Here is a 26,717-nt window from a genome sequence, read left to right as displayed (position 1 = left end):
ATTCCCTTCCCCAAGCAAAGGATGCAGAAGCATTAAAAATATTAATGCCAAAATCTCAGAAACTGAAATGAAATCTTTCATCAGTCTGGGACTGGGGGGAGCTTTATGTAGTGTGAAATGCATTCACTGGAATTACATACTAACATAGCAATCTGAATACACCACTTACTATACACACGCTAACGGTACAGAAACAGGTTCACCTTAAATACTCCGCAATATACAAATCTGATATTTCAATCATTCATAAAGATTATTAAGCTAATATTTTTCATCTATAGATACTCTAGAGCTATGAACATTGTTCCTGCAGATTTATAGAAGTATAGCTACAATAAGCATGTTGGTGTAAAGAAAGCCTGTTATGGCTGAAGGCAGAGTAGCATGCATACTCTAATAACCATCTTGATGAGGGTTTTTTTTTGTTTGTTTGTTTTATTTTTTTAAATTAACATGAAGACTGTAGGAAGATTCTGTTTTCAGCTGAATTACTCTACAGTATTTACAAGAAAAGCAGCCAGATACAACCTGTTTTAGATTTTACTTCAAACTGCTATGAAATGTGCTCTTTTTCCTCCACTGTTAACTTTCATGAGGGATGCAGAATTTATTTTATTCCCACCAGCCACTTTCCTACAACTCCAAATAAAGAATAAAAGCCTTAATTTCTGTTATCCAGATGATAGCAATGATTCCTTACATGCCACAGACTGGACTGTGGACCTATTTTTATCAGTTTCATAACAGTCCATAGACAGGCCATGCAAACGTTATTTATTTGGTTGTTTTCCATATCCTCAGACAAACTGAAAAAGTTACTATCATTTCTCTTCCTGTTTATGCTGCTGGTACGCTCTTTTTGCCTAATACTATTTCACCAGAGAGTTAAGACAAAGTGATAAAATATTAAAATCCAAAAAGCTCTCCATATCAAGACTCATAACTGTAATTGCTATAGATTGATGAAAATTCTTTCTATAGTTTGTGCAGTCAAAAAGTTAGTCTCTTCCAAGATTTTTAGTACTGCTGGCAGACTCTTAAATTCTTTGGCCTGAGACAAAGCAGTCAGTTTACACATTCAGCCTGTGGGTTACTGAATTAGAAGATTCACATGAAGGCATTTAGGAAAGAAAAAGAATAAGACAAACCCCTTGTCAGGCATACAAACCACACACAACTACCACCTCCATTATAATACATGAGTGCAAAACTAATGTAGTAGTAAAAATAACAAGCTTAGATTTATACAGCAGACTCCTCCACATGTGATAGAACTGAGCTTATATGGATAAGCCCACAATTCATATTATGAGAATGGTGAAACTGAAGTTGAAGTTAACATACCTATAAATTAACAAGATCTTTCCATACAATAAATTGCAGACCTTCATCCTTAGAAATCACTGAAGTCTACATAGAAAGTTATTATAAAAATCAACATTATCAATTCAAAAACACATATCTGTGTGGGTCAGGCAGGCCTATCACAAATTATTGTGATCGTCTTTTTCTCCACTGAGAAGCTAACAAGGAAAACATTTTTCTAACAGCTTCATACAAAAATAAATAAATAAATAAATAAATAAATAAATAAAAATAAACACCTAAGTTCAGAGTAACAGGGTTACATCTACATTTCTCTTCTGTAACATGCTATGACCAGAGCCCTTGCTGAAGCTCAGGATAGCTTCCCCCTGGGTCCCACGCCGAACACTGATTTCTATGAAAACTGGGACACTGGAGACTCTGGTACATGCTTCACACTCACACTGACAGAAAGCATGCACATCTGACTAGGAACTGTAGCTTCCAATAGGCACTCTTGTTTCCCTAAGTCAGGAGTAATCTGAAATATCTAGATTCACTTTATGATTAACGTAGCAGGTAAACACCTGTAAAGTTCATGTTTAAGTGAAGTTTTCAGCTGCTAACACCACGTACATGCACATTCTGAGGGCACTGATGTTTCTATCAGAAAGCAGAACTGTTCAAATAAATGTGGCCTAGCAGCAGAAGCCCCAATTAGCTTACATACATTTAGCCTTACATAAAGCTCTATCAGAAAATGAAATGTCATTTTTTTCCTTCTCTTTCTATACTGTAAGCCACTTACTGCTTAATCGTGTGACAACAGAAATATTAATAAAACCAAAGGTGGGAAGAGGACGAGAGACTGAATATATAATTTTATTGATACAGGAAAGAAGTCCTGGTGACTATTTAGACACTTATGTAAATAGCATCACAGCTTTGGTAGCAGGAATTAAGAAATCTGAGTTCAAGTATAAGGATGCCTAAACTACACCTTGGAAAACTATTCTTTCATGTGGAACTGAAGGTAGTAGAAAAACAAGACTATATTTAGGCGGATATCTTGGCTACAGGAGTTATTTTTCCTTTCTCTTGCTTTCCATGAATAAATGGGCTGATCTAGTGTACAAGCTTTTCTCTGAGGGAATGTGTAGTTGTTTCCCTTTATGGTTTCATTTTCTCTGTACTACTTACTCACTAGCTGAAGAGTCTTTCCACAGTGTGCAGGCTTTCAGGAGCCATATCCTGCCTGATACTTAAAGCTCCTTCTTCACTGCCAAAGAAAGCTTGCTATCTACCCATGAATTAAGGAATCCAAGGGTGGCATAGTCATTTAAACTCTGCAACGCTGACAGTAGGTTGTGAATCAAACTTTAAACATTCAGTCTAAGAGTTTAAACACTCATGGTATTAAGAATATGAACACATTTCATATGAGAGTGACTACAGAGACTTTATCTTGATTTTAAGAATTATCTAGCTGCACTAAAATATGAAAACTGAAAAGCTGAACCAATTTGCATGCCTGAAACCATTCACTGTATTTGGGTTAAATTGCCTATCTGAAATTATGATCTAGAGCCAATAGATTTGACAACACATTCCATGTCAAAAGGCAATGGAAATTCACCATGACTGGCAGTCCCAAGACTTTATTTATGCTACATTTTTCATGGGTTACCAAGTGACTTTAAAAAGGATTGATTATAAAAGAAAGCTGAAAAAGCAACAATGATTTGGGAATGAGACAGAGCATTAATATTCTCAATATGGAGCATTTAGGAATGATCAGATTAGAACTTCACGTGTCATTCCAAAAAGAGCTCAAGCCAAGAACTCCCAACAATAAAAACTTTATGTTATGAAAATACTCCTGAAGTCAGTTAACAAAGCAGACTGTGGAATCCTTTACCTTCAGTTCACCATATTCTATCATTGGAATGTATTAAGTGCTTTCTTCTGATGAATGATTGGCACACCAAAGCTTCTGAAAAGTAAAAACTGACAGAAATCCTTGCTTAGAGCCTAAGGAGAACCACTCCAAGAAGACCCGCTCTGATGCTTTTTCCAATGCTAGTATTTATTCAACAAAGTATCAAATCGACAAGTCCCACAGTAGATTCAGAATGCCTTCTCAGCAGTCTCTTTCCTATGTGTATATACAAATTGATCCTTTCTCTTGCAGGAGTTTTCCTTCCATAAATGTACTTATTTTTTTCCCTCTCTTCAAATCAAGGTTAGTTTTTCCTCATTCTGAAGACTATCCATTAGATTCAGGATGATCCAGAAAGAAATTTTAGAATACAAACACAATAATCCAAATATCTACCTAAATGAGCTTTGCCAGAAAAGAAAAACACATTCACATTAGCCTAGTGAGAAACAAACGTTATGCATACACTGCAGGAAAAAGAAGAAACCTGGGCAGGTCCTGAAGGATAGAAGCAAATCCATTCAGAACTGGTACATGGGAGAGAATGAAGGCCCAAGAGTTGGTTGATGAGTGAAATTAAGAAATAGAGGAGATTGGATATTTCTCTCTTCTTCAAATATGCACACAACCAATTTGAAGGACTCAAAAGAGTTTTGCAACACAAAATACTGAGTTCCACTGAATGATGCAGATTTAACAACAATCAGCAAATGCACCAGCACCCTTTACCACTGGCTTTGCAAAGGCTATTGTTTCTCATCTTCTGCTTTCTGGTCTGTAACTTACATTTCCTTCTGTATGTTTTCTACACTTTTCAGCCTCTACCGAAGTCTTTTTCCTGTTATCACCTTAAAGCTTCACTCAAAGTTTATTCCCTGCTGTTGGCAGACCCACACATGCTGGCAGCTATCTACTCGTTATTCTTCACCATCTGCACGTATCACCTCATCCTGCAGAAGCCTCTCTCAGTTGTACACATTTAGTTGTTCTCAGGAGAGGTTCACCCCCTCTTCTTCACAACAGTGAAGTTTTATTGGACCTACACTTTATCAATTTCTAGCCATCAGGTTAGGCTAAATTTCCACCTCCCTTCTAGCTTTACAAAAACAAACTTAGAACCTAGTTCAGATTTACTGTTCACAAGTGGTTCAGCTTATCTGTCACAACTTGTATGAAAGGCTTACTTTTTCCTGAGATATCTTTTCATTAGAAAAAAAAACGTTGCAAATGTATCTATTTACATCATTAGGGAGCACTGTGTGCTCATTTTCTTCTACTCTTATGTAAAACTTCCCTTCTGTAATGCACTAGGTAGCAACAAAAGAGAAGACAACCTATGACTCTTGCATATGATCAAAAAGGAAAATCATGTGGCCATTCTCACTCTCTTTCAGGGGTTAAGAATAACTTACTGCTGAAGAATTTAGCTTTGCTGCCCTAAACACAGAAGGCAAAAAGTGACTCTAACACAAAAAGTGAATATAACTTAAAGTTATATTCAGATTCTTCACAATGCATTACTGGAGTCCGAAGCCTACACATCACATTTAATAGTTAATGAGTGGTAGTATTTATTGTTTACTGGAAAAATAATGTGATTATTATGCTAGAAACTGACTTATACATTATTAAAGCATGAGTTTCAAAGGTGTTGCAGAAATACAAAGCTACTGTGTATATACAGATCCTATTATCTTCCACCAGCATTACTACAAATACATTTCATCTTCTGCAAAAGAAACAGTAACTTTTAATCTCAGTCTAAATAGTAACTAATACATTCTCCTTCCCAATAACTGAAGGAAAATTCTAGAAAGTTAAGGTATATGTTATGCTGAGCACTTCTAGAAAACTGACAATTCCACACACAATGTGCTTTTCAAACAGAATTTGACGCTTCACCAAGCGTGGTGAAGTAGGAGTGTAGCAGAACAAGATAATGTGGACAGTGAGAGAGAGAGAGGAAAGTGGAGAAGCATGAGAGTATTTGCAGAAGATGGGCAACAGCTTTTACAGTAAACAATTTAATTATATTCTTCTTCCCCACTGTTCCCTTTCTTAGGTACAAGATCTTGTCTCACTGTATGTCTATGAAGCACATGACATGGTTTGAGGATTAACTTTAGGCTAGGTTAACATGAGCATTAGGTTGTTTAGATCAGTGTAACCACTTATCTACAATAAAGCCACATGATTTTGTTCACATAAGTTTTGCAAGCCCTGATTTAGAATCTTGCTTTCTATAGTAAGTTAATTTAAAAAAAATAAAGAAAAAAAAAACAACTTTTAGGAAGTACAACTGCTTCCAAATGTGAATCTTTCAAGCATCTGAAACAGAAAGACTGCTTTTGAACTGCTTCAAATTTATACATTGTCACAAAGAATTGTTTAAAAAAAAAAAAAAAAACAAAAAACAAAAAAAAACAAAAAAAAAACATCTTTTCTAGATTTGTTTGTTTGTATTTAATTTCCCATGTATTGTTCTTATTTGTCTACAGGCTGAGTATCAGAATTTATGCCTTTGGGCAGTGATGTGAAAGAAAAATAGGAGTACCTGTCTGGTCACTGACAGCCACAGCAGTAGAAGCAGGGAGGAGCAGGATGATTGCCATGCAAAGCCAAACTGTGCAGGATCCAATGCACTTCATCTCCCCCCGGACACATGTGAACAATCAGCCACAAATCTGAAACAGAAGATAAACATATTCAGAACAATCTCTGCTTCTCTCGAACTGTAAGGAAAAGGGTAAACCACTAGTCATATACAAAGCATATGATTTATCTATTTTGAGGAGCTATAAAAATAGACTGAAGTAAATTTAGAAATATTCTTTCAGTTCTCGCTGTGAAGGCAATTATTATTAGTAATGACCAGTTTTACTTTTCCCCTGAGATCTCAGTTTTAAATACCCTAACGTAACCGGTGTTACTGTGCTGCCAAGAGCTGCTGAGCACCCAACCATCACACTGAACAAGGACAACGTGTTACACCTGCATGTGCAAACAAACAGAAATATGATGCTTCTCCTTGGCACAGAGCACCCAGGTGCCTGGCACTACCTGTGCTGAGTTCACAGGTTAAGCACCACAGAAGCACAATCCAGCTATAACAACTCGTCCTTCAGGCCCTGCACATATCAGCTTTTCTCCAAGCCAACTAACTTCTAGAAACATATGAATCCAATAAAACACAGAAAGTGACAAATACTCTTTTAACCACAACTTGTATTAAGAAAAGCAAATCCTATACGTATACTTCAGAATTATCTTTGCGAGACCCCTCAGCAGAACCACTCTCAGCCACATGTGCTGACACTGACCACCCCGCCATTAACTTTCCCAGCCTCCTCAACAGCAGCACTGTGAGCACGCTTCAAGCATCATTATCAGTTAATTTCCCGCACCTGCTTTATGATCACGGAGCTGCGGTGCCAGCCCTCGTTCTCTGGAGGGCTCCTGCAGGTTGCTACCTCACGCTCACCCCCCGCAGCTCCGCGCTTGGCCACCCGCTCCCTCTTCACACGGCGAGCACACCTGAGGCTGCAGGACGAGCTTCCTGCAGCTCAAACTGCAACGCGACGGCGATTCAGTTTCTCTTGGACGAAGTTGGGTTCGGCTGAAGGAGTTGGTTTCGGCACACCTCACGAACTCACGAACGGGCGGACACAGGGGGCGTGCGGCCAGGGGTTGACCGACGCCGCGGCGAGGTGGGCCCGGCGCGGCACCGGGCAGCCTCCACCCGCCCCTTCACCGTCCCTCCTTCAGCCCCGCCGGTGTTCGGCCCGGAATCTGCCCGTTCGTCCGGTCCGATCAGCGACGGGGCAGGCATCCGCCGACGCTTCCTCCCCCGAGCGCCGCCAGCAGCACGCTCGGGCCGCCGGAGAAGGTGGCGCGGCGCCCCCGCTGCACGAGAGAGCCCTCTGCCGCCGGGCCCCCGGCCCCGCCAGGTGCGAGCGGCGCACGGTGCCGGGTGCCGGCATGCGAGCGGCGGCTCTCGCTCGCCCCGTCCCGCGCAGGGCACCGCGCCTGGCGGCCGGAGCCGGTCCCGCCGCGCCGCCCCGCGGGCAGCTCCGGGCGGCGGCCGGGCCCGCGACGCTCCTGTTCGGCGGCGGCGAGGGGCGGGCAGGTGGAAGGCGGCCCGGCGGCGGGCGGCGCTCCGCTCCCCGGCGGGGTGGGCCCGCTGGCGCTGCGCGGTGCTCCCGGCGATGGCAGCCGAGGAGCCCCGAGGCTGCCCGGCAGCGCTGCCCTCCTGTAGGTTTGCCGTGCCCTCCGCACGTGCCGCTGTTGGTGGGGACGGTACCGGTACCGGGATGCAGGCCGCCCCATGCGAGCACAGATCAGAACAACGTACACTAACAGGCTGAAAAATGTAAATACGTACCCGCATGGTTTATATATAGTACTGTGCCGAATTACAACGGTTTTATTTTTTTTTTTCGTAAATTACTACAAATGTACCGGGACTGCTTTCATTAGCATGCATCTGTAATCGCCCACAGGCACCCCTACAGCTCAGGCTGATAACAGCACGTTAAACGCTTACTGTGCGCGTTTCTATTGGATGTAGTTAATATGACTAAATCACCAGCAAACTTAGCTAACAATTCTGCACGAGCACCAAAAGAGGAATACTGAAGCGTGCGCGCATAGGTAAGTTGTTCAGACAACTCATTGCGAATAGCGAGCCACTTACCTTTAGTTTCTATTCCAACTCGTCCCCCAGTAGTACAGACATGCCCGTGCTGCTGCGTGCCGAGGAGTTGCGGAGCGTCTCCGGAGCGCGGTGAGGGGATGCAGCGCTGCCCTTATCAGTCACACGCAGCGTGACCCTCCCACTCCGCTCGGAGCAGCGGGACAGGACGCACGGCCACCCGACACACGCTTTACACAATCGGATATCCGAGGGGCAGCGACAGCACGAAAAATGTTTTCTTTCTACCCCCTCCCCTTCAGTTCTGTGTAAATTAATTTACCGAAGTATGAGCACGCAAATAAAAGAGTGTCTGGCTTTGGGCTGTAAAGAACAGATTACATACATTAGCATGCTGGCAGAGGCTGGCTATTATCACTTAAACTATATAAAATTAATGACGTGTGCTTATACTTACCATAAATTTAAAATTTGTTCAACCACGAGAGCATGCCTATTTACGGCACTGATGCTGCAAAACGCAGCAGATTACTGGCATTTGTCCTGCCTTTCTAAAGCCATCATTTACAAATCAGAATGTTCTCTCACTGCACTATCATCTGTCTACAATAAAGCAGTGACATTGAGCACTGCCCCTGCATATGCCAAACTGTACTTTTCTCAGCTCTGTGTGCTTGTGGCAGTTTTCTTTATTGCATTTCATGAATGTAAACCAGACAGAGGGATAAAAAAATAAAGTGACAAGATATACATACACAGAACACAAATTCAGAGCTTATATAAGCATATATCATTTATATATATTCAGGACATTATCTCCTATTGGAATCGTTTTGACAGGACAAAAAAAGAAAGGTGGTGTCTACTGAATGAAGGGTAGTGAACATCAGTTTAGATCAGCTGGTTTTATGGTCAGCAGACTTTAATGGTTAACTTTTTCGCCTTTTCCTTCCAGCAGATTTTCACCAGCATTCCAACAAAGACAGTGCGTCAGGATGACAAACCACACAGAAAGTCATGAATATCTCTTTTTGGTTTAAATTTCAAAGCAGTTGTCCTTTTCAACATAGCATCAGAAGAGAAAGATGAAATTGCAGCCTACGTGTGCCTTGTAAGGTTTTGAATCCAGAACTTTGCTAGGTTGGTACTGTGACTTCGTGTACATCACACTTTTCACTTACTCCTTCATTTCCTTCTGAAAATTATGGAAAGCAAATCTATACCACCTCGCAGGGCAAGGCTCCAGCTCCCAGCCGTCAGTTGCAAAACCAGCTGAGCATTTCCTTCGCTTTGCGACTGCTCATTTGATAAAGGCTGCAGTGTCAAGACCTAATTCAATGTTTCAAAAAGAGTTTTGAGATCCCTCGTTGAAAGACCCATTGTAAAAGCTCAGCTCCCAGTGAAAGGCATTATCATTTTTTATTTGAATAGAAATGCATTTCCCATTGCTCTTTCAAGTTATTAAGATTCTTGAAATCCTTTTTCTTTACTTCATTTTACATACCCTGAATATATGAATCCAGCTCTTATAACGTTATTAATCTCAATGATTTATATCCTAAATTAGGTAAGCTATCTGGTTGTGCAATACTTGCACATACAATCTGTTCATCTCTTAAGGAAACTTTTGCTCCTCGGAGCTTTAGTATTACTCAAAACTTCAAATTCTAGCTTAGTTTTCATTGCTTGTGAAGTAATAATGAAACATAACCCCTTAATCAAGGACATTGTTCCACTTATTGTTCCACTTAACGAGCCAGAGACGCTCCAAACATAAAATCAGAAATACCTTATTTGGACTATGTCAACTTCAAAACACTCCACATCATTATGAAAGTATTAAGAAGAAGAAGAATTAGAACCTATTGTAATGTTCCCTGACTAATACTGCTTCCTGTACTCTGGCCCAGATTTTCAGCTAAATGAGATTATGCCAGTTCATGTAAATCAAAAGAATTACTCTGATTTATACTGGTTAAGGAGGATTTGGGCATTGGAGACAGTAACTGTATGTATTTACAGAGAATACTTCATACTGACAGAAACAGTCCTGAATGACCAGTGATATAAAAATTGGGATCAACAAAAATCTTGCTGCTTACAGAACTCTGTTCGGAACCAAAAGAGATCTCTCTCTCCTGCAATACAAGAAGCCAAGCTGCAACTCACAAAACTTTGTTCTCATGCACAGATTAAAAGCGTGAACCAAGTTCACCTGCAAAGTTGATGGTGAACTGCACAGAAAACACTGTCTATAGCTAGTTCTTCTCTCTGTTCAGAGCAAGCACAGAAAATAGTTGATGAGAGAATGTGATCTGAAACATCGTAGCAAAGGGATGCTCTGCTATGCTACCTGTGTAGCAACACAATTTCTAGACAGCTCTGCTTAGCTGAAACTCTCACTGGCTTACAGAAGACAGGATCAGTCCCAGGTACAGACAAGAGCCAAGGCAAATAGACCAAAAGAGAGAGCCTAAGTTTGATACCATACTTAGCACAGCAGTGTAGAGCACATTCCACCTCCTGTGCTGAGAGTGAGCTGCTTCACTGAACAGCTTTAACTAGAAGTGCAGCTGCAGGCAAGATGCAGGGGAAGGGAGGGAGAATTGGGGTAGAGGAACGTGGGGACAGACGTATTTGTTCCAGAAAACTTTTCTCTACTGCTGACAGTCACTTTCAGCTTTTGTTTCTTTTTGGGCACTCTTAGATATCCAAAAGAGCCAAGTCACATAGCTCATTCTTGTCTGTTTGGTGCTAACAGATTTGTCTCCATCTTGTTAGACCCACATTTTTAACTTGTGCTGCTTGTGACAACACATATGCAGGAATGAAGCCTAAAGCTCTGACAATTCTGAAAACAGGAGTACTCCACTTGAAAAGGTTTCTAAAAATATTAATTTGAGCCTCTGCTTTATTGCACTATTTTTCGGGTTTTTTTCCTCCTTTGTTTTTTAAACCCACAAGTTCCTTGCAAGATGAACCTTTCTGCCCTTTGCAAGGTTTGCCAATCAGTCACGACAGCTACATTGCATTGAAACTATTAAAATGTTCATTCTTGAATTTGTTTGTAACTTCTGCAGTGAAGATAAACTCATGCATAAGACCAAATGTCAAGTGTCACCATCTTGTGCGCCTGACACAAGGCCTTGCTTTCTGTTATGGTTATTTAGAAAACTACATATTCTACCTACAGGCTTTTTTTTTTTTTTTTTTTTTTTTATGAATGGATTATATTTTATTTATTTTTACTCCTTCCAGCAGATTTAGTTTATTCAGTTTAAGCATTCTTTTTCTTCACCTTGTTCTCCACTGACAGAGAGTTTGAGTCCTGAAGTATCTGTATCCTGTATTTCAAGTTCTGGCAAATTGAGCAACATCACATGAGAAGAGATGAAGGTTTCTAATGAATGCCTGAGCAAGCAGGGCTTAAAACTGTTTGAGTTCTTTGTCTTTAAGAATCTGGCCCTGTAGTTTTAACACATCCCAAATAGATTTGGAGACATGTCAAGCCATAATTATTCATACTGAAAAGATTTGGGTGAAAACAATTCATTACATGAAACTTTGTACATTCCTAAAAGCTGCCTTCCCTGTCACACAGACAAGCAGGGCCTCAAGATGTACTCTCTGAAAACAGGCTGATACCATCTCAGCAACACAGTTACCTTTGATAGATTTTGTATTTTTGGCCTAAGGTCATTTTTCTACTGTAAGTTTTTGTAATTCAATATATTATTTAGTATATATCATTGTCAGATACCACTATTCCAATAATTATAGACTGTAACTGAGAAAGCCATGGATTGTAAATGCATTTGAATAATTTTGCATGTGAAAATATTTCCTCACTAAGTAGTTGCAAGATGTTACTTTGAGTTGTTAGAGCATAATTAGTTCCAGTGCCAATGTGGAGTCAACAACTAACTATCAAGATTAAGTTCAATAATCAACAAGGTATATCTAGATTCCACTTATCAGGAAAGGGAAGAAACCAGAGCAGTTCCTGGCTAATCCAAGCTTCATCAAAATGCTGAATTGCTTGGCCTTGCTCCAAAATTAAATTAATCCATCGTGTCCAAACCACATTCAAAGTGCCAAAAATAAAACATTTAGAGACTGATGCTAATGCTACACTTGATACACTATACAGCTAGGTTTGCTTTAAGAACCTTCTGTGTATGTAAATGCTGGCCATTCTAGGAGCTAATGGTTAGTTTGCATTCCTAATGAACAGCAAAATTTCCATGAATTGCAGAGTAGAAATACACAAATAGTCATGAAATAAAAGATTCCGTGAGATTCCTACTTTCGATTGTCATTTTCCATGTTTTCCATGAGTGCACAAGTTCCCCAGCTCCCAAAAATACATTTATATACAGCATGACGTAGGATGTTGACTTGCAATGTGTATAGGTCAGTAGGTTATTTTAGAGGGCACATAACAGCTAGACTTTTGGGCTTGTACTTCTGTCTTGCTTCTGGCTGCAGCCTTTACATGCTATTGAATTGAGAGTTCTTTAACATCTGAGATCATAGCTAGATAGTTTTAGGGAGACAAGCTTAATGAATCTCTAAAATACTGGGTTAAATATATAATGTTTAAATCCTGAGAAATCCTCCTAGATGAAAGGCAAAGTAAACAGATCTTATTTTGACTTTCCAGATTCTTGTGCCCTCCTATTCAGCACTAAATACGAATAATTGTAATTTTATTGCTTTGTTTCCTTACAGTACTGAAACTGTGCATCTAAACAACAATGGTAAACTGCTCTGCATGAATTCAGAATCTTGCACATTAGTATGATTGCAGATAATAGAATAAAAAATGGTCGTCACACGTCAGTCTTGCACAGGCAAATTTATAGAAGTTTTTTCTGAAAAAATTGAAATCACTGATCACATGACCTAAAATAATTTCATTTTTCAATGCAATATTTTATATTTAAATACAACTATGTAAAGATAGCCTGACTGAAAGGACAAAACAGTGTGAGGCAATGTCTAATAGCGAAACTAGAAATTGCACAGACATTTGTTTAATGTCAAAATGGAATTTTACCTGACATTTCTTGGGTTATCTATACTTCATCTTCCTGAAGTTTAAAACAAACAAACAAAAAAAAAAAAAAAAAGGAAGTACAGACTTCTGGCCCTATCTTTGCCTAAAATGAAGTTGCCCTGTAAGCCTATGAGACTAATTGGTTGGTTTATAGAAACTTAAATTCAGCTGATACTTTTTGTTGTTGTTCTTTACCTTCCTTTTTCTAACATTTGCATTATGACAATTTAAATTAGCACATTTCACAGCTTTATAGCTGGCACATAGGATTTCAGCATATTCATATGGAAATACTGAGTCCAAATCTGTAATGTCCAACACAGCTGTCTAAAACCCGGTCTTCATGTTTTCAATTGAGAAGTGGTTTTTAAAGCCTTCATAGGTACTCCACACTAAAACAAGCTACATGATGTGGTTTACATTTGGTTTGTTTTGGAAAACCACTTTTCTGCTTTTGTCATCCCTGGTCAGTTGTTTGACTGCACGCATGCTTGTTTCTTATGCAATACAGACACCAGCAACATGCATATGCTTCCTCTGGTACAACTAGAGTGGATTAAATATGAAAGAAAGAACAACAACAACAAAAAAAACAGTTTCAAGTGTTCAGATTATTTTTCATTGCCTGTTTCTTTGTGGAGCCCATAAAACAACAGAATGCATGGCAAGCTGTTTGTATCATGGCAGTGTGGTCATAAGCAACTATTTATCTATCCACAAAAAGATGAACTACGCCTTTTAACAAATTAAGGACCTAACTATTTTAGCACTGCTATTCTTAGTGTTGTTTCTCTTAGCTTGTTCAGACTGAACTAATGTCGTACTGAATTCTACAAATCAAACCTATTTCAAGTTGGAATAACTCCACTAAATGTTTTGTACCACCGCACTGAGCAGTATGTGCCAAAATTTGTTTCTGAAATAGTTATGAAAACTTTACAAATTATGTGATAAAGCTACAGACATTCACCATTATTAAGTATCAGCGATATATTAAGAATAGCTTTTTCTTTCATATTTTTATATATTATAATCTGAAATACATTAGGACCAGATAGCACTAAACACTGCATGTAATACAACTCCAGTACTTTTTTTTCCTTTCTTTTTTATTGGCTTATCAATACCATCGGAATTGAATGAAAATTATTTATTTTGTTGTTGCTGTATCACTATATAAGTATTTGACTATTTTATTAGTAAGTTTTCTCTCTGCATTTCTTTGGCAGCTGTTTTGGCTCCTTACTGAAAATCCAAATGCTCACCTACACACACCCAATTCCTCATTTACATATCACTTCAATTTTCTTGTTGTTTTCCAAAGGCTAATAAGACATCCAGGGTATTTGATTGTCATTAATATTTAAGATAGACCTAATACGTCTAAAAAAATCTAAATTATTTAATGATTTGTAATCTTTCTATGCATCATGTATTGGTTAGTATGACAGTCAGGAGCCGAGGCAATAAATTATCAAAGGAATAGGAGCTATTGTTCAGACAGCAGAGTCTCTTTCACACTGAGTAGCCAAATGGGTTGGATTGAATTTCTTTCCATCTCTTTGACGAAGAGAGTAAAAAAATAAGCTAATTTTGATTACATCAGACACACTCTCTCTTTTGGGGCAGATTATCATGCAACACAGCTGTTCTTTAGATGTCAGCAATTTTAGGATCCTTTATTTTTTCCCCTTTAATAACAAATTGAGATATCAGGGACATAGTATATGGTTAATTATACACACATAACTGGGCATAGGCATTAAACAGACACTACTGTAGTGAAGGGGAGTAAGCTTTTGATGCCTAAAGAATCAAGCAAAATCAAGCCATATTTTTCCTTGCAAATATTACAGAAATACCTTTTCTTTCTGTTTACTTGTTTGCTAAAATGCCTTATAAGTTTGAGATAGTCAAGAAGCACCTTTAGCAGCCATTTAGTGAAAACTTGTCAACACTGATATGAGGAGGAAAACCACAAAACATGAAAACAGAAGAAAGACACTTCACTGTTAAAAACAACACAAAAAAGCCCACTGATCATAGCTTTATCAATTTCATTTCCAAAACCTTGAAAACAAAAGTCAATATGATAACTTACAGTGAGGCATTTTTTTTAACATCTTTGATAAGCCTCCTCTAGAAATGAAGTTTCAACATTTGCTTTCTTATTGCTTCTCCCCAAAAACTGATACTAGTCCCTTTAATTACCTTGCCTTCTGCTTTCAGATTTGCCTACTCAGCACTGAGTTGTTCTCTTCTCCATTACCTGCAGGAGACTATTGCCACACAGTTAAGTTCTACATTCCCACTGGAAAGAATGAGAAAAAGAGAACAGGAAAGTCAGCCTAACCAAAATGTTTCTGTCCTACTGCAGATTAAAGATAATACTGATAACTTCCTTTATTTAGATTGAATTATTGGCTTTACTGATATCAATCTGTGCCTTGCCATGAACTGGAGCTGTGACAGAAATTCACATTTAATTTCTACGTCTCTTTTGTTGCTGTTGCTACCTTCTAGGAGGACTGCAGACTTCAGTGAAGCCAGGATCTCAACATACAGTACTATTAACATTTCCTGTCACCCTTAGAAAGAAGGCAGTAAGAAACAAATATGCCAGAATTATAGTGCTTGCTAGAAAGACTTTTGTGGATCCTAGTCTGTGCTGTATTTAGCAATAATAACATAAGATGAATAATAATGATGATGACATAACTTTACATCCCAGAGATAGGAAAAACATTGTTTAGAAGCTATGTTCATGAGCTTCTCATCTATATTATAACAGTCATTAAAAATAAGGTGAAGAGAATACTATACTATTATTATGATATTAATGTGGCTTGTTTTGCTTTCTCAACCATTGCCACCCCCATTGTGTGTAGATTCCTTATATTCTTCTCCCACAGTGGTTGCTGGAGTTCTTGAACTCAGACCTCTAGACAGATCCCTGGTGATCTAACCAGCTGTGTACAGGTTAACTGATGCTTTGTTTAGCTGTTACTAATACTACTGTTACTTAGCTAAACACTATGAAAAGCTAACACTAGAAAGGAAACGCCATTTTTTTCAGCAGTTCTTGAAAATCCATTGATAGTAATATTTTTTCCATGTCCATGGTCTCTGTACCTGATCATACCAGCCAAGTTCATGTGGTGGATTTACATGCATGTTACTCAGGATTCATCTAAGTATAAGATGAAATATCTGAAAGAAGATTTGATAGAAATTTTAATGAAATAACTCCTTAAACAGAAGAAACTCAACCATATTACGTGAAACTTATAAAAGTGTTCAAAAACAAATTTACTCATAGCCTACCGTATCTTTGCAGGACAGATCTTTCTGGAAAACCTTGCAGTGTTCAGCTATTATGTAAATTTCAGGGTCCTCCAGGTCTTGCAAAATCTCTTCTCCGAACTGTTATCTCCAAAACTTGGGTTTCACTCTTTTTGCTGCTCGAAGCCTTCCTTGACTACACCTTCATGTTTCTTGTGATTTCCTCTCTGTTCCAGCTTTGTCCTAGTGAAGTTTCTAGATCTGTGCAATCAAAATTACTTCTAGAGAAGAATCTAGGGGTCCTGACTTGGCATCTTTTCTTCCTGGTGTTATACTTTCCATCAAAAATATTTTGCCTCCTAATTGGTATCCAGTCATTTCTGACAAATGCAGTACTTGTAGATGAGTGATAACTTCCCTTCTTCAGAGAGATGTGATCCAGTTTTAAACCATATGGATTTACAAGGATTCTAGGATGTTCCTAGAGTATGAGCTGCTGCATTAAATGTATTTATGGGATTTTTCTTTCTTTTTGACATGTACTTTTTTCCCCACCCCTCAAACTTCTTCTGAAGCTCCGTGCTTCAGGTTTTGGATCACAGTATGATTCTGTAGTGATATTTAAAGGCATAAGCCTTACTTCCATATACAAACTTAGGCTATCCCCAAATGTTCTACTGAATAATCAAAAAGGATTGAGGGGGTTTTACTTTGTCTTTAGTTTACTACAATGCAAGATTGTTTATTTTGTTCTGCTTTTTTTTTTTCCCTGAAAATATTCCAATTCACTGACATCAAATACAGGATGCTTGGATGCCAGAAGCAAACATAATGACGTAGTTATACCATGAATACCATACAAAGTAGGAACACAACTGCATTACTGATATCTAGCATTTCTTTCTGCTAAGCCTTTTTTTTATTATTATTTTTAAGCTATCACAGTGTGCTGGAAGCTATCATTAGCTTTCAAAGGGTTAGTTTTCCAAAACGCTGTAAGCCACTCACTAAGTGCAGCCCTGCAGTATTTGTTTCTGCACATGTAACCTCACATTTAATTTCACTGCATCACCTTTTTCCTGCGCAACCTCAGACACCCTACAAAAATGAACATTATTGCCTACTCAATCATTTTCATGTCAATGGCAAGTTACTTGCAGCTTTCCAGCTGAGTGAAGCTAAGCACTGCACTCTGTTTAATGATGTTTATCTAGAAGTAATGCAATAGTTTTCCAGCAAGCCAGCTGAGTAATCTCCAGTTTTCAGGGAATGTTCTAACCACATGCAACAGCTTTTTTTTGAAATTGAAAATCTGGAAAGAGAAAAGTAGGACAAAGTTTTTTGAAGTTGCTTAGCAGTGTCTTCACTTTCAGCCTAACTTGTTAACTGCTTTATTTTGAAACATAGTCCATCAGTCATTAGTACCATTCAAACTTGCTCTCATACTAGTAGGTGTACAAAGGCTTGTACACAGTCTGATTCTGGAGGCCCTCAAAAACCAGTATTAATTTATCTAGAGTCCTTGTTGTAAAGGAAAAAATTGTTACTAACAACAAAAATACTGATTCTTTTAATAGATTTATTTGAAATTCTACCCTGTGGATTTTAGGTATGCTTAAAGAAGGTGCTTACATTTTACACACGTTTGTAAAGCATACTGATTGTTATAACTACACCAAGAGTCAGCAAAACTCATATCAAAATAGAATAAAACGTATGTACTATTATCTACAACACCTAAGGCTTTAAAAGTGATCCAAATGCTGTCAGTATAAAACTGAACTGCATTCAAGCAAAGATGACAATTACAATCTATATGCTTACATAACTGTAGCAATTGGACAGATCAATACAATGGGAAAGTGATTGCAACAGAAGTGTGACGATGGAAGGACTGGTACAACAGGGAGGTCTTACGAAGGAATGAAAGACTGCTCACCCATATCAGAAGATTCTAGTTCGTAGGGGAAAGCTTCACCAAGGAGGGATCTCCAGGAAGAGTTCCCTCCCCAGTGGCAGTCAGCCCTTAAAAGCGGTGCAGCCAGGCTCCACCCCTTCCTGTCACACAGGTGAATTGCCTTCACCTGTGCTCCCAGAGCTGACCAGGTCCTTTCCCCAGAGGTTCAATCAGTGGTTCAGGCCATGACTCAATTGCAATGCAACACAAAATGTTTAAATGTATTTACACAGTGAGTATGCTATTTAAAAGAGAACAGAAATGAAACAAATAATTTCTGAAAGATCAGCAAGTGTACTTTGTGCTGGGCAAAACAAGGTGAAAAATATATACCTCCTAGATGACTAATAACACTGTACAATATCTTCACCTTGAAGAATATTCAAAGTATGTGAAAGATGAACTGACAATATTATAAGCAAAATAAAAATGAACAACTGATGAAACTAGGTGAGGAAGGGAGCAGTTTGTCAATGTGAGTACTATTTGGTAGCATAGGATACAATTAACATAGCTGCAGAACATCTCTGACCTTAAGAGCTTCCAAGGACAGAGAATCACAGAAGATCCCAAGCTGGAAAGAAGTCAGAAGAAACATGGAGTCCAACTCCTGGCTCATCACAGACCACTCAAAATTCAAACCTATATCTGAGAGCACTGTCTAAGCACTTCTTGAGCTCTGGCAGCTTCAGTCTGTAACCATTGTCTTGGGAAGCCTGTTCCAGAGTCCCACCACCCTATAGCAAAAAACCTCTCCCTAACCCCCACATAATGCAGCTCTGTGCTGTTCCCTGATGTCCTATCACCAGAGTGCAGAAATCAGTGTTTGCTTCTGAGGGACAACAGTACAAAAGATAGTATGACCTCTCCAGGCAGTTAGCTACACTGATATACTGTCCTCATGTTGAGGAGGTTTCCCCTTAAATTCACTTAGAACCTCTCTTTTCAGCTCATGCCAACTGTCATCCTCTTACCACATACTACTGAACTGCTTAGCTTTGTCTTTTTTATAACCTTCTTCTACATGCTGGAAGGCTACTTTATGTCCTGAAGACTTCTCTTATCCAGGCTGAAGATATTGACCTTAAGTATTTAAAAATCTCTAATGTATTAAGTACAGTGACACAGAAAGCAAATTCTTTAAAAATTGTATTTGCTCTACATATTTACGTAGCAAATAATGAACAACACTGATTTGACTTTCAACTCACATAGGTGCTTATTTTCAGCTCTTCTTCATGGCAAGATTTCCAGATTTCCACTTGTAATTGACTGAAAAAAAAAAAAAAAAAAAAAAAAAAAAAGAATTGTGAAATGCCTTGTTAGTCTCTGCAAATCAAGAGTTTGCTGTAGTCATATGTATCTACAGAAATGGAGGTTTTGATGATGGCACTGAGTAACAGGCTTGAATGCTTTGGAAAGCAATGGTGCCAACAACAGTAACAGAGCTTGACAGACAGATATTAAGATTTGGATCAACACATTTTAGTTTTAAAGAGAACAGCAACAGAGATTTCCTTTAAAGTCTCCACATACTTAATTACAAAATCACTCGCATCTTACAAGCCAACTCCTGAGGTTATTGCTATTCTAAAACTTCTGTGGAAATGAAATAGTTCACGAAATAATGACTTGCAGATTTGGCTTCCACTGAAGTCTCTGGCAAATATACTTACATTGGGCATGGAAACGATTTTGGAGAACTACAATATGGGAGCCCTCTGGTGGTTAAAATACTAAAATGCCCCTAAAATGCCAATCACTTAAGTAAAAAAGGTCTCACAGCACTTAAACTGGATGTTTATATCTAAGAATGATGCATCTTGTGATTATTTCTTAAGATTTGTTTAATTGAATTACCTTTAAAAAATAGCAGATTTACACATTGCTCTTCTATAATTCTGTTTCTCCTTCTGTTCTCTTCCTGTTTTTCTTCTGTTCTCCCTTGTAATACTCATGTTTGGCTGGAACTTGAAGAGAAAAAAATTCATGGTCAGGAAGGAAATGAAAGAGGAGGAACGTGTAAAACTAAATTCTTGTCAACAACAATAATTAAAAAACATTAATTTCTCATGTCTCCTGTTTCTATTGCCAGCAATAAGGAGCTTTAACACTTAGTTAATATTAATTCTTAGTTAACATTATCTCTTAGCTTGAAGCCCTAACATTCCCTTGAGTCTTGTAAGATAAAGATTATTCAGTATTGAAAATTCTGGGGTGAGTAAAGACTGACATTTTCGCTCACTTTTTTATACACAAATTGCACATAGAGAGCCATTTGGATACTTATTTGAAAATTTATTCTTGCCCACCATCTCAGGACACTCACCGCATAGCAAAGGGATTAGTAGTTGGTTGTATTCATACTCATCCATAACCAAACAATACCTGATCCTCAAGGAATGAGGGAAATAGTAGAAAGTAGAATAGATTGCTTTTCTGCAAATTCAAAACTACAGTTGTAACTGCTTTTACGCTACTGCAGATCAAAAAGCCTAAATGATAAAACTTAAAAGTCAGCAGCCATTACCTCGTGCCATTCCTCCTTTGTGTGAAGTTACCCCACTACTCAAACCTTGGTGAAATTACTAAGAATAACAATTCCCTTCACACCGCCCCAGAAGTTACATCCTATCTAAATATAGTTGCTGAGTGGCATTAATCAGTGACTTGTTCAGCTAGGAAGGGATGTTTGGGTGGGAACATCTTGTGGAATCCTCCTACTCAAAGCAAGGTCACACTGAATCCAGATTGTTCAAGGTTTAAATCCAATCAAGAATAAAGAAATCTTCTCTACTGCTTAATTACTCTTACATAATTTTTTCTTTCCATAGACTGGTCAGATTCTCCAATTTCAACTGCTGTCTGCTGTTTCTCCTCTCCCAGACATGCACCACTGACTCCATCTTCTAGATGGCCTGCAGTTACAGCAGCCCGCAGCCAGATCTCCCTGTAAGCTGCATCTTCCCAAGCCAAGTACAGTTCCCCTCTCACACGGCCAGACCTCAGTCATCATCATCACCCTCCACTGAACTTCTGATCTTCTGAGCGAGGGGAAGGTCATCTTTATCACTAAGATTACCCTCTAACTCTGGTAAATGATCAAAAATCCAGCCTCCAATGAAATCCCAAGGACAGCTATACTGCACTGGAACTACTGAAAGATACTAATGAGAGTGGTTGAAAGACTACACTGACCCTTCAGTGCCAACAGCAAGCTCTTTGGAAAAGAAGGAAGCTGAAGAAGTTTCCTTTGCATATCTTCACAGCCTCTGGAGCTCCTCGGCTGACACTGAGACTGGTTCAGAGTGTTTAACAGTGCTTGATGGACTTCTCATCCATGAGTTTCTCCATTATTTAAAAGAAATCACTGACATATTCTTGGCACTCAAAGCATCCCAAGTTAAGGTTATGTAGTTGTTAAATCATATCAAGCAGGGTTTTCTGTTCTGTTAACTATTCTGCTTGTTACTCTATTTTATGCTCAGATTTCTTGTTTTAAGAATAACTGATTTGTTTTCTACTGCTCTATATGTTAGCCAGAATTTTGAAAATTTCTACTGTTTGTCCCTAAGTAGCATCTTTCCCAACAGATTCCAAGTCTGGTCTTCTGTGTGTATAACTTACTCCTTATTTGTTATTACACTACCCCCAAATTATCTCAAATTTCCATTTTTTGAGATAGACGTCAAAACAACTCACAATGTTTGTGAAGTCTAATAATAGTTTGGGCTGCCTATTCTCTGTGTTTTTATAACTATTTGCCTTCTAAACAGAACATTAATGCTTCTGAAAACCAAAACAATTAGCAGCTTTGCTATTACATTCCCAGGGGCAGAACTGAATCCACTTTCTTGATTGATCTCTGCCCAGTTTCCTCACTCTATTCTGGAAAAATCCAAATACATGTTCTCGTCTTGGTTGTTGTTCCTACATACATAAAATTAGAAGCACCTCCAATAATTAAGTACAAATATGCACAAAACAACAGCTTGGATATTCTAATATGATCAGCCAGTCAACCTCAGTTCACTGACTAGAACAATGAGGAAAAAATACAGGATGAAATCTTTCTATTCTGACTAAAAACAACTGGCTAAGTTTCAGGAGAATTCAGTGGTTCACTCATTTCTGCCTATAAACTTCTTCTGACTGTGGAAGTTCACATTGCCTTCATTGTTATCAGCTCACACAGGGTTGTAATTTGCATATGGGAAAGGCAATAAAAGCTTTTACATTAAAAAATTATAAATAAATAGAAAGACATTGACCTTGGAAGTTCCTCATTTTTACAGCCCTCATTAAAAGGAATGTTTCTGACCTACACTCTATCTCAAGCATCTCTTTTGCCCTCAGACTTTTTTACTACTCTGTTTTTGTTCAAGTTAAAAAAAGTAAGGATGAAAATAACCTTTATAAGCATTACTGAATATTTCTTGGTATTGTATTAAAAGAAAAACTGCTCCAAATGCTTCTGTGTATTTATTCTAAGTTATAACTAAAATACATATTTATGTTCATATAGCATTTCTCAACATTATTGAAGATAATCCCTACACCAATTATAAAATGATAATAAAATCTATTCCCCTACTTCAGTACTACCACAGCAAAAACAAAACCACAGCTTAATACACACATTCATTATTGCTCGTGACAGTTCTATGCTGTGGTAAGGAGTTCACTGATCCCAAGCTACAGCAGGTTGTAGCAGGTTGTTACCTGTTGTTCTTCTCATGTTAGAAACTCCCATACTCCGGGGACTTGGCTTCATGGAATGTATCAACCTTTATATACATCAGCTATACAATTTTACATAATTATTTCATGGAATTTTATTTTCAAGAGATAAGGATTACATAGTACATAACTGATTTTACAAATGGATGGCACAAAAAGTCTCTTTAAGCTTCAAGAACTATGATGCAACCTTTCACTCAGGTTCCCTGAAACAAACCCTGCCAGTAGCAATGGTTTTGTTGGGAGGAACACTGTATGTTTACCTCTTTCTGAATATTTTTTACGTTTTCCCTAGATACCACAAAACATTGAGAAGACTTTTTTCCCCCCCAACTCAATGTAAACATTTATTTTTCCTTAGTGTGACATTTCAAAATGTCTTTTTCTGTTCCTTTCCTAGATTTCTCTCTGTTCCTTTTCCTAGATTTGCCGAAAATAAGAACTGAGCAGACTTAATCCAAGTTAAGGTAAAAACTTTTGCAAGGTTCATAAAACTACAAACCTTTCCCCTTGCTCATTCAATCCTCAGGCATTGATACAACAGTATATAAGTAATGAAACCAAATAAAGCTTAAAGGGAAAATGAGATTTCTGTCCTGAAATGCAGTCTGGAGACATTAGCATGATTAAGGTGCTTACAGCGAGGTAACATTCCAGCATAAAGAAACAAGGAGCAAAGGACACATACTATTTTGTACTAATGAAAATAAACACTCTAGGCCATTCGGGGGTTGCTAAAATACTGTTTACTAGCATGCAGACTGACAAATTCTAAACTTATCCAAAAATGTTTTTCTTCCTGGGCAAATGGAAAACTATAGAATGAGAAATACATCTTAGTAGCGTTTAGGAAGAAAAACAAATCTGTGTAACTAGTTAAATAAGGGAAAGTAAGCATCAAAATCCACACTTACAAAAGGAAAGCTGCTAGTATTCACCTAATACAGTATGACTTTATCCAAGTTTAAGAGCTTTTAAGAAAAAACTGACTAGTTTTCATTATCAGTGGTTAATTGCATGTACTTGTACAGTATGAGGCTGAGTGCATTCTGTTCCATAGGGCTTACAGGCATTACTGGATTCTAAGCCATGCAAGACCAAGAATATTATACCCTCAAGCACAAGGCTGTGATACATTTTTGTCAAATAGTGCTAACCCAATTTTTAACATTAGAAAAATTACATAAAGTAGAGTTTCTCATTTAGAGGATTATAAATTATGGGATTCCCATTAGCCCCCACACTTTAAGCCCCCCTGAAACTTGTAGGATTATCAAGTGGGAGGAAAGCAAGTTGGTCAAGTGAGAAGGTGCACCTGTTCTCTTCTGTTATGTACACTATCTAGTTCAAGTATGATACTAATCCCTTGTCCTGGTCAAAATGAGCACTGTATCATGTTTCATATACTTAATTTTCTATGATCTCTCCTCTTCTTTCACAGTCTTTTCACCACATGAATATTAATAAGCAGACTTGCTACTCAAAAGCAAATTTTACATGTAAGTCATCTTGTGTAGTTTGTATTTCTAACTACACAGAAAAAAAATGGATAAAAAGAAATCTAAAACATTTACTCTTCATAAAATGAAATCTTTATAAAATACAATTTTCTGCAATTTTAAGACTTCCAGTGAGAATTTATGAGAAGTCAGTTAATTATTAGCCTACAGTAAGGATGAGAAGTCCACAAGTCCACACAGGCATATCAACCACAACTAGCTGAAGAAAACTTCTCCAGAAATTATCCAAGTCCATTTCTTATACTATTCTCACCATGTAATCCCAAACACAATGTCTTATCCAAGCAACTCATAGAACTACAGTTCTTCAGCACATTCTCAGAGCTTACTGCACCTTACGGTATTTCGATGATGAGCTTTTACTCTTCCTTGCTCTTCCAAGCAAGAGAGGAAAAGGCAAATTTCTGAGCTTAGGCAGGAAGAAGCACATCCACTACTGGAGCACAGAGGAGAACAGCACCATGTGGACAACTACGAAGCTTATTTCATAAGTCATGCTAGTTTAGCCATGCTTTTGAAAATACAGCATGGACATCCACCAGTGCAGTTGAGACTAAATGTACAGATCATTAGGATTCCAAACACTCACGTCACCGTCACTCGTACCATCAGCTGTGAGTGAATCAGCAATTTGGGTGTGACTGAAGCCACTTTACTGGCTGGTGTGTATCACAACACTTCCTCCTCTTGAGTAGTAACACTTCCGAAAATTACATCTGGTCTCCTATTTGTATGTAGTGAAGATGTTTCCTCTGCATCAGTGACCAGCTGTTTCCTCTCAGATTACTCAACTCATGGTAATAATCTCTTGTTAACTAGTTTCTTAATCAGTCTTAACAATGAACACACCTAACAGAGTTTTATTCTGTGGTTGCTTCTTTTCAGTCCTGAAGTACTAAGGCCTAAACAGTAGGCCTCAAACCAAAGCTGACCTCTAGATGAATCTTCCAACCCAGTGTTACATAAGTGTCTGGTTCATTAGCAAAATATGATGATCGTTAGCAATATATGCATCTTGGACAAAAAAAATCTCATTAGCAAGAGACAGAGCTTAAAGCACCATGAGAACGTATGAACCAACTGCCTGGTTTCTCCTTGAGTTCTGGCCAGGCTTAAGGTGAAATCCAAAGGCAGAACGAAACCAGGTGTTTCTACCTAGTTGTCAGATAAACTTATTTATTCAACAATATAAAAGACAGACCCCCTTATAGCAAAGTTGGAGACCGCACCCATGAGTGCATGCACTGTATAAGAAAGACCTCCCAACTGCCAGCAAAGGCTATCTAAAAATCCTCACTGCGATCAGGGCTCTCCAGATCTAGATAATAGTAAAGTATTTGTGCAACTGATGATGACAACAATCAGAAAGATCAACATGATGGAAAGATGAGGCAAGAGGTTTAGTGACAGAGAGAACAACACAAGAGAAAGATGGTACAAAATAAGGAAAAAAGACTATTCACCTACCTCTAAAGATCTACACTCATTGGGGAAAACTCCCCAAAGGAGAGATCTACAGAAAGAGATCCTTCCCCAGTGGCAGTCAGCCCCCAAACGAGGTTTAAGAGAGCTGCAGCCAGGCTCCATCCCTTCCAGTCACATAGGTGAATTGCCTTCACCTGTGCTCCCAGGGCTGACTGGGTCCTTTCCCAAAGTGCTCAATCAGTGTTTCAGGCTGTGAGTCAATAATTCCCATACAATGATGTATCTTTCTCAATCACTATTGCTATCCTCATGTAGTAATGGTAAGGTGCACTGCCTTTGCATTGCCTTGCTCTGTATTACTCTTGCTGTACCATTTCACTTGTTATCTCATTGCTTCAAACTTAAGTAAAGATAAACACGCTTTGTTAACTTGGTGTCTGCAAACATCGTGCTGACCTAGTCCACTGGCAGAACAAGTCCATGACATATCAGTGCAATTAAACTTCTTGGGTTTTTGCTGACACCTGCCTCAGCACAGCCTTAGGAATATCTTTACCTACATTACTGAATGTGCAAACTATGAGCAGAAATCAGTAAAGGAGAAAGCTAGTGTTCTTTCCTGGAGAATTTAATCTTGTCAAAGATTGTCTTGTCAAATGATGTAAAAGAAAAAACAGGCTACATTCTGTTATCTTGTCATTAATAATCCAAGAAACAGAGGTGCAACTGAAATCACTATGAACAATAACTTTGATGTCCTGTCCTCATTTGGGTTTTGAATCCTGTGGACTACTTAACAGATTGTAAAACTCTAGCTAAATCTGTGAGACAAAACTCAC

The 26,717-nt window shown here is 38.4% G+C and overlaps 1 protein-coding gene across 1 annotated transcript in view; it reads right to left on the bottom strand.

Moving 5' to 3' along the window:
- The window catches only part of COL19A1 (collagen type XIX alpha 1 chain), a 184,830-nt gene extending 178,917 nt beyond the window's left edge, over positions 1-5,913 (bottom strand). Inside the window, exon 1 of the mRNA XM_042826945.1 lies at positions 5,799-5,913. Within this exon, the coding sequence (XP_042682879.1) occupies positions 5,799-5,892 (94 nt within the window). The 5' untranslated portion in view covers positions 5,893-5,913. The remainder of the gene's footprint in view (positions 1-5,798) is intronic.
- Between the last annotated feature and the right edge of the window lie 20,804 nt (positions 5,914-26,717).

The sequence above is a fragment of the Centrocercus urophasianus genome, unplaced genomic scaffold (genome assembly GCF_019232065.1).
Source record: "Centrocercus urophasianus isolate 14NV4802_14NV808 unplaced genomic scaffold, USGS_Curo_1.0 seq_10, whole genome shotgun sequence".
Classification (NCBI taxonomy): Eukaryota; Metazoa; Chordata; class Aves; order Galliformes; family Phasianidae; genus Centrocercus; species Centrocercus urophasianus.
Note: the sequence above shows the minus strand (reverse complement) of the source record. Positions and strands in the feature narration are given on the sequence as shown.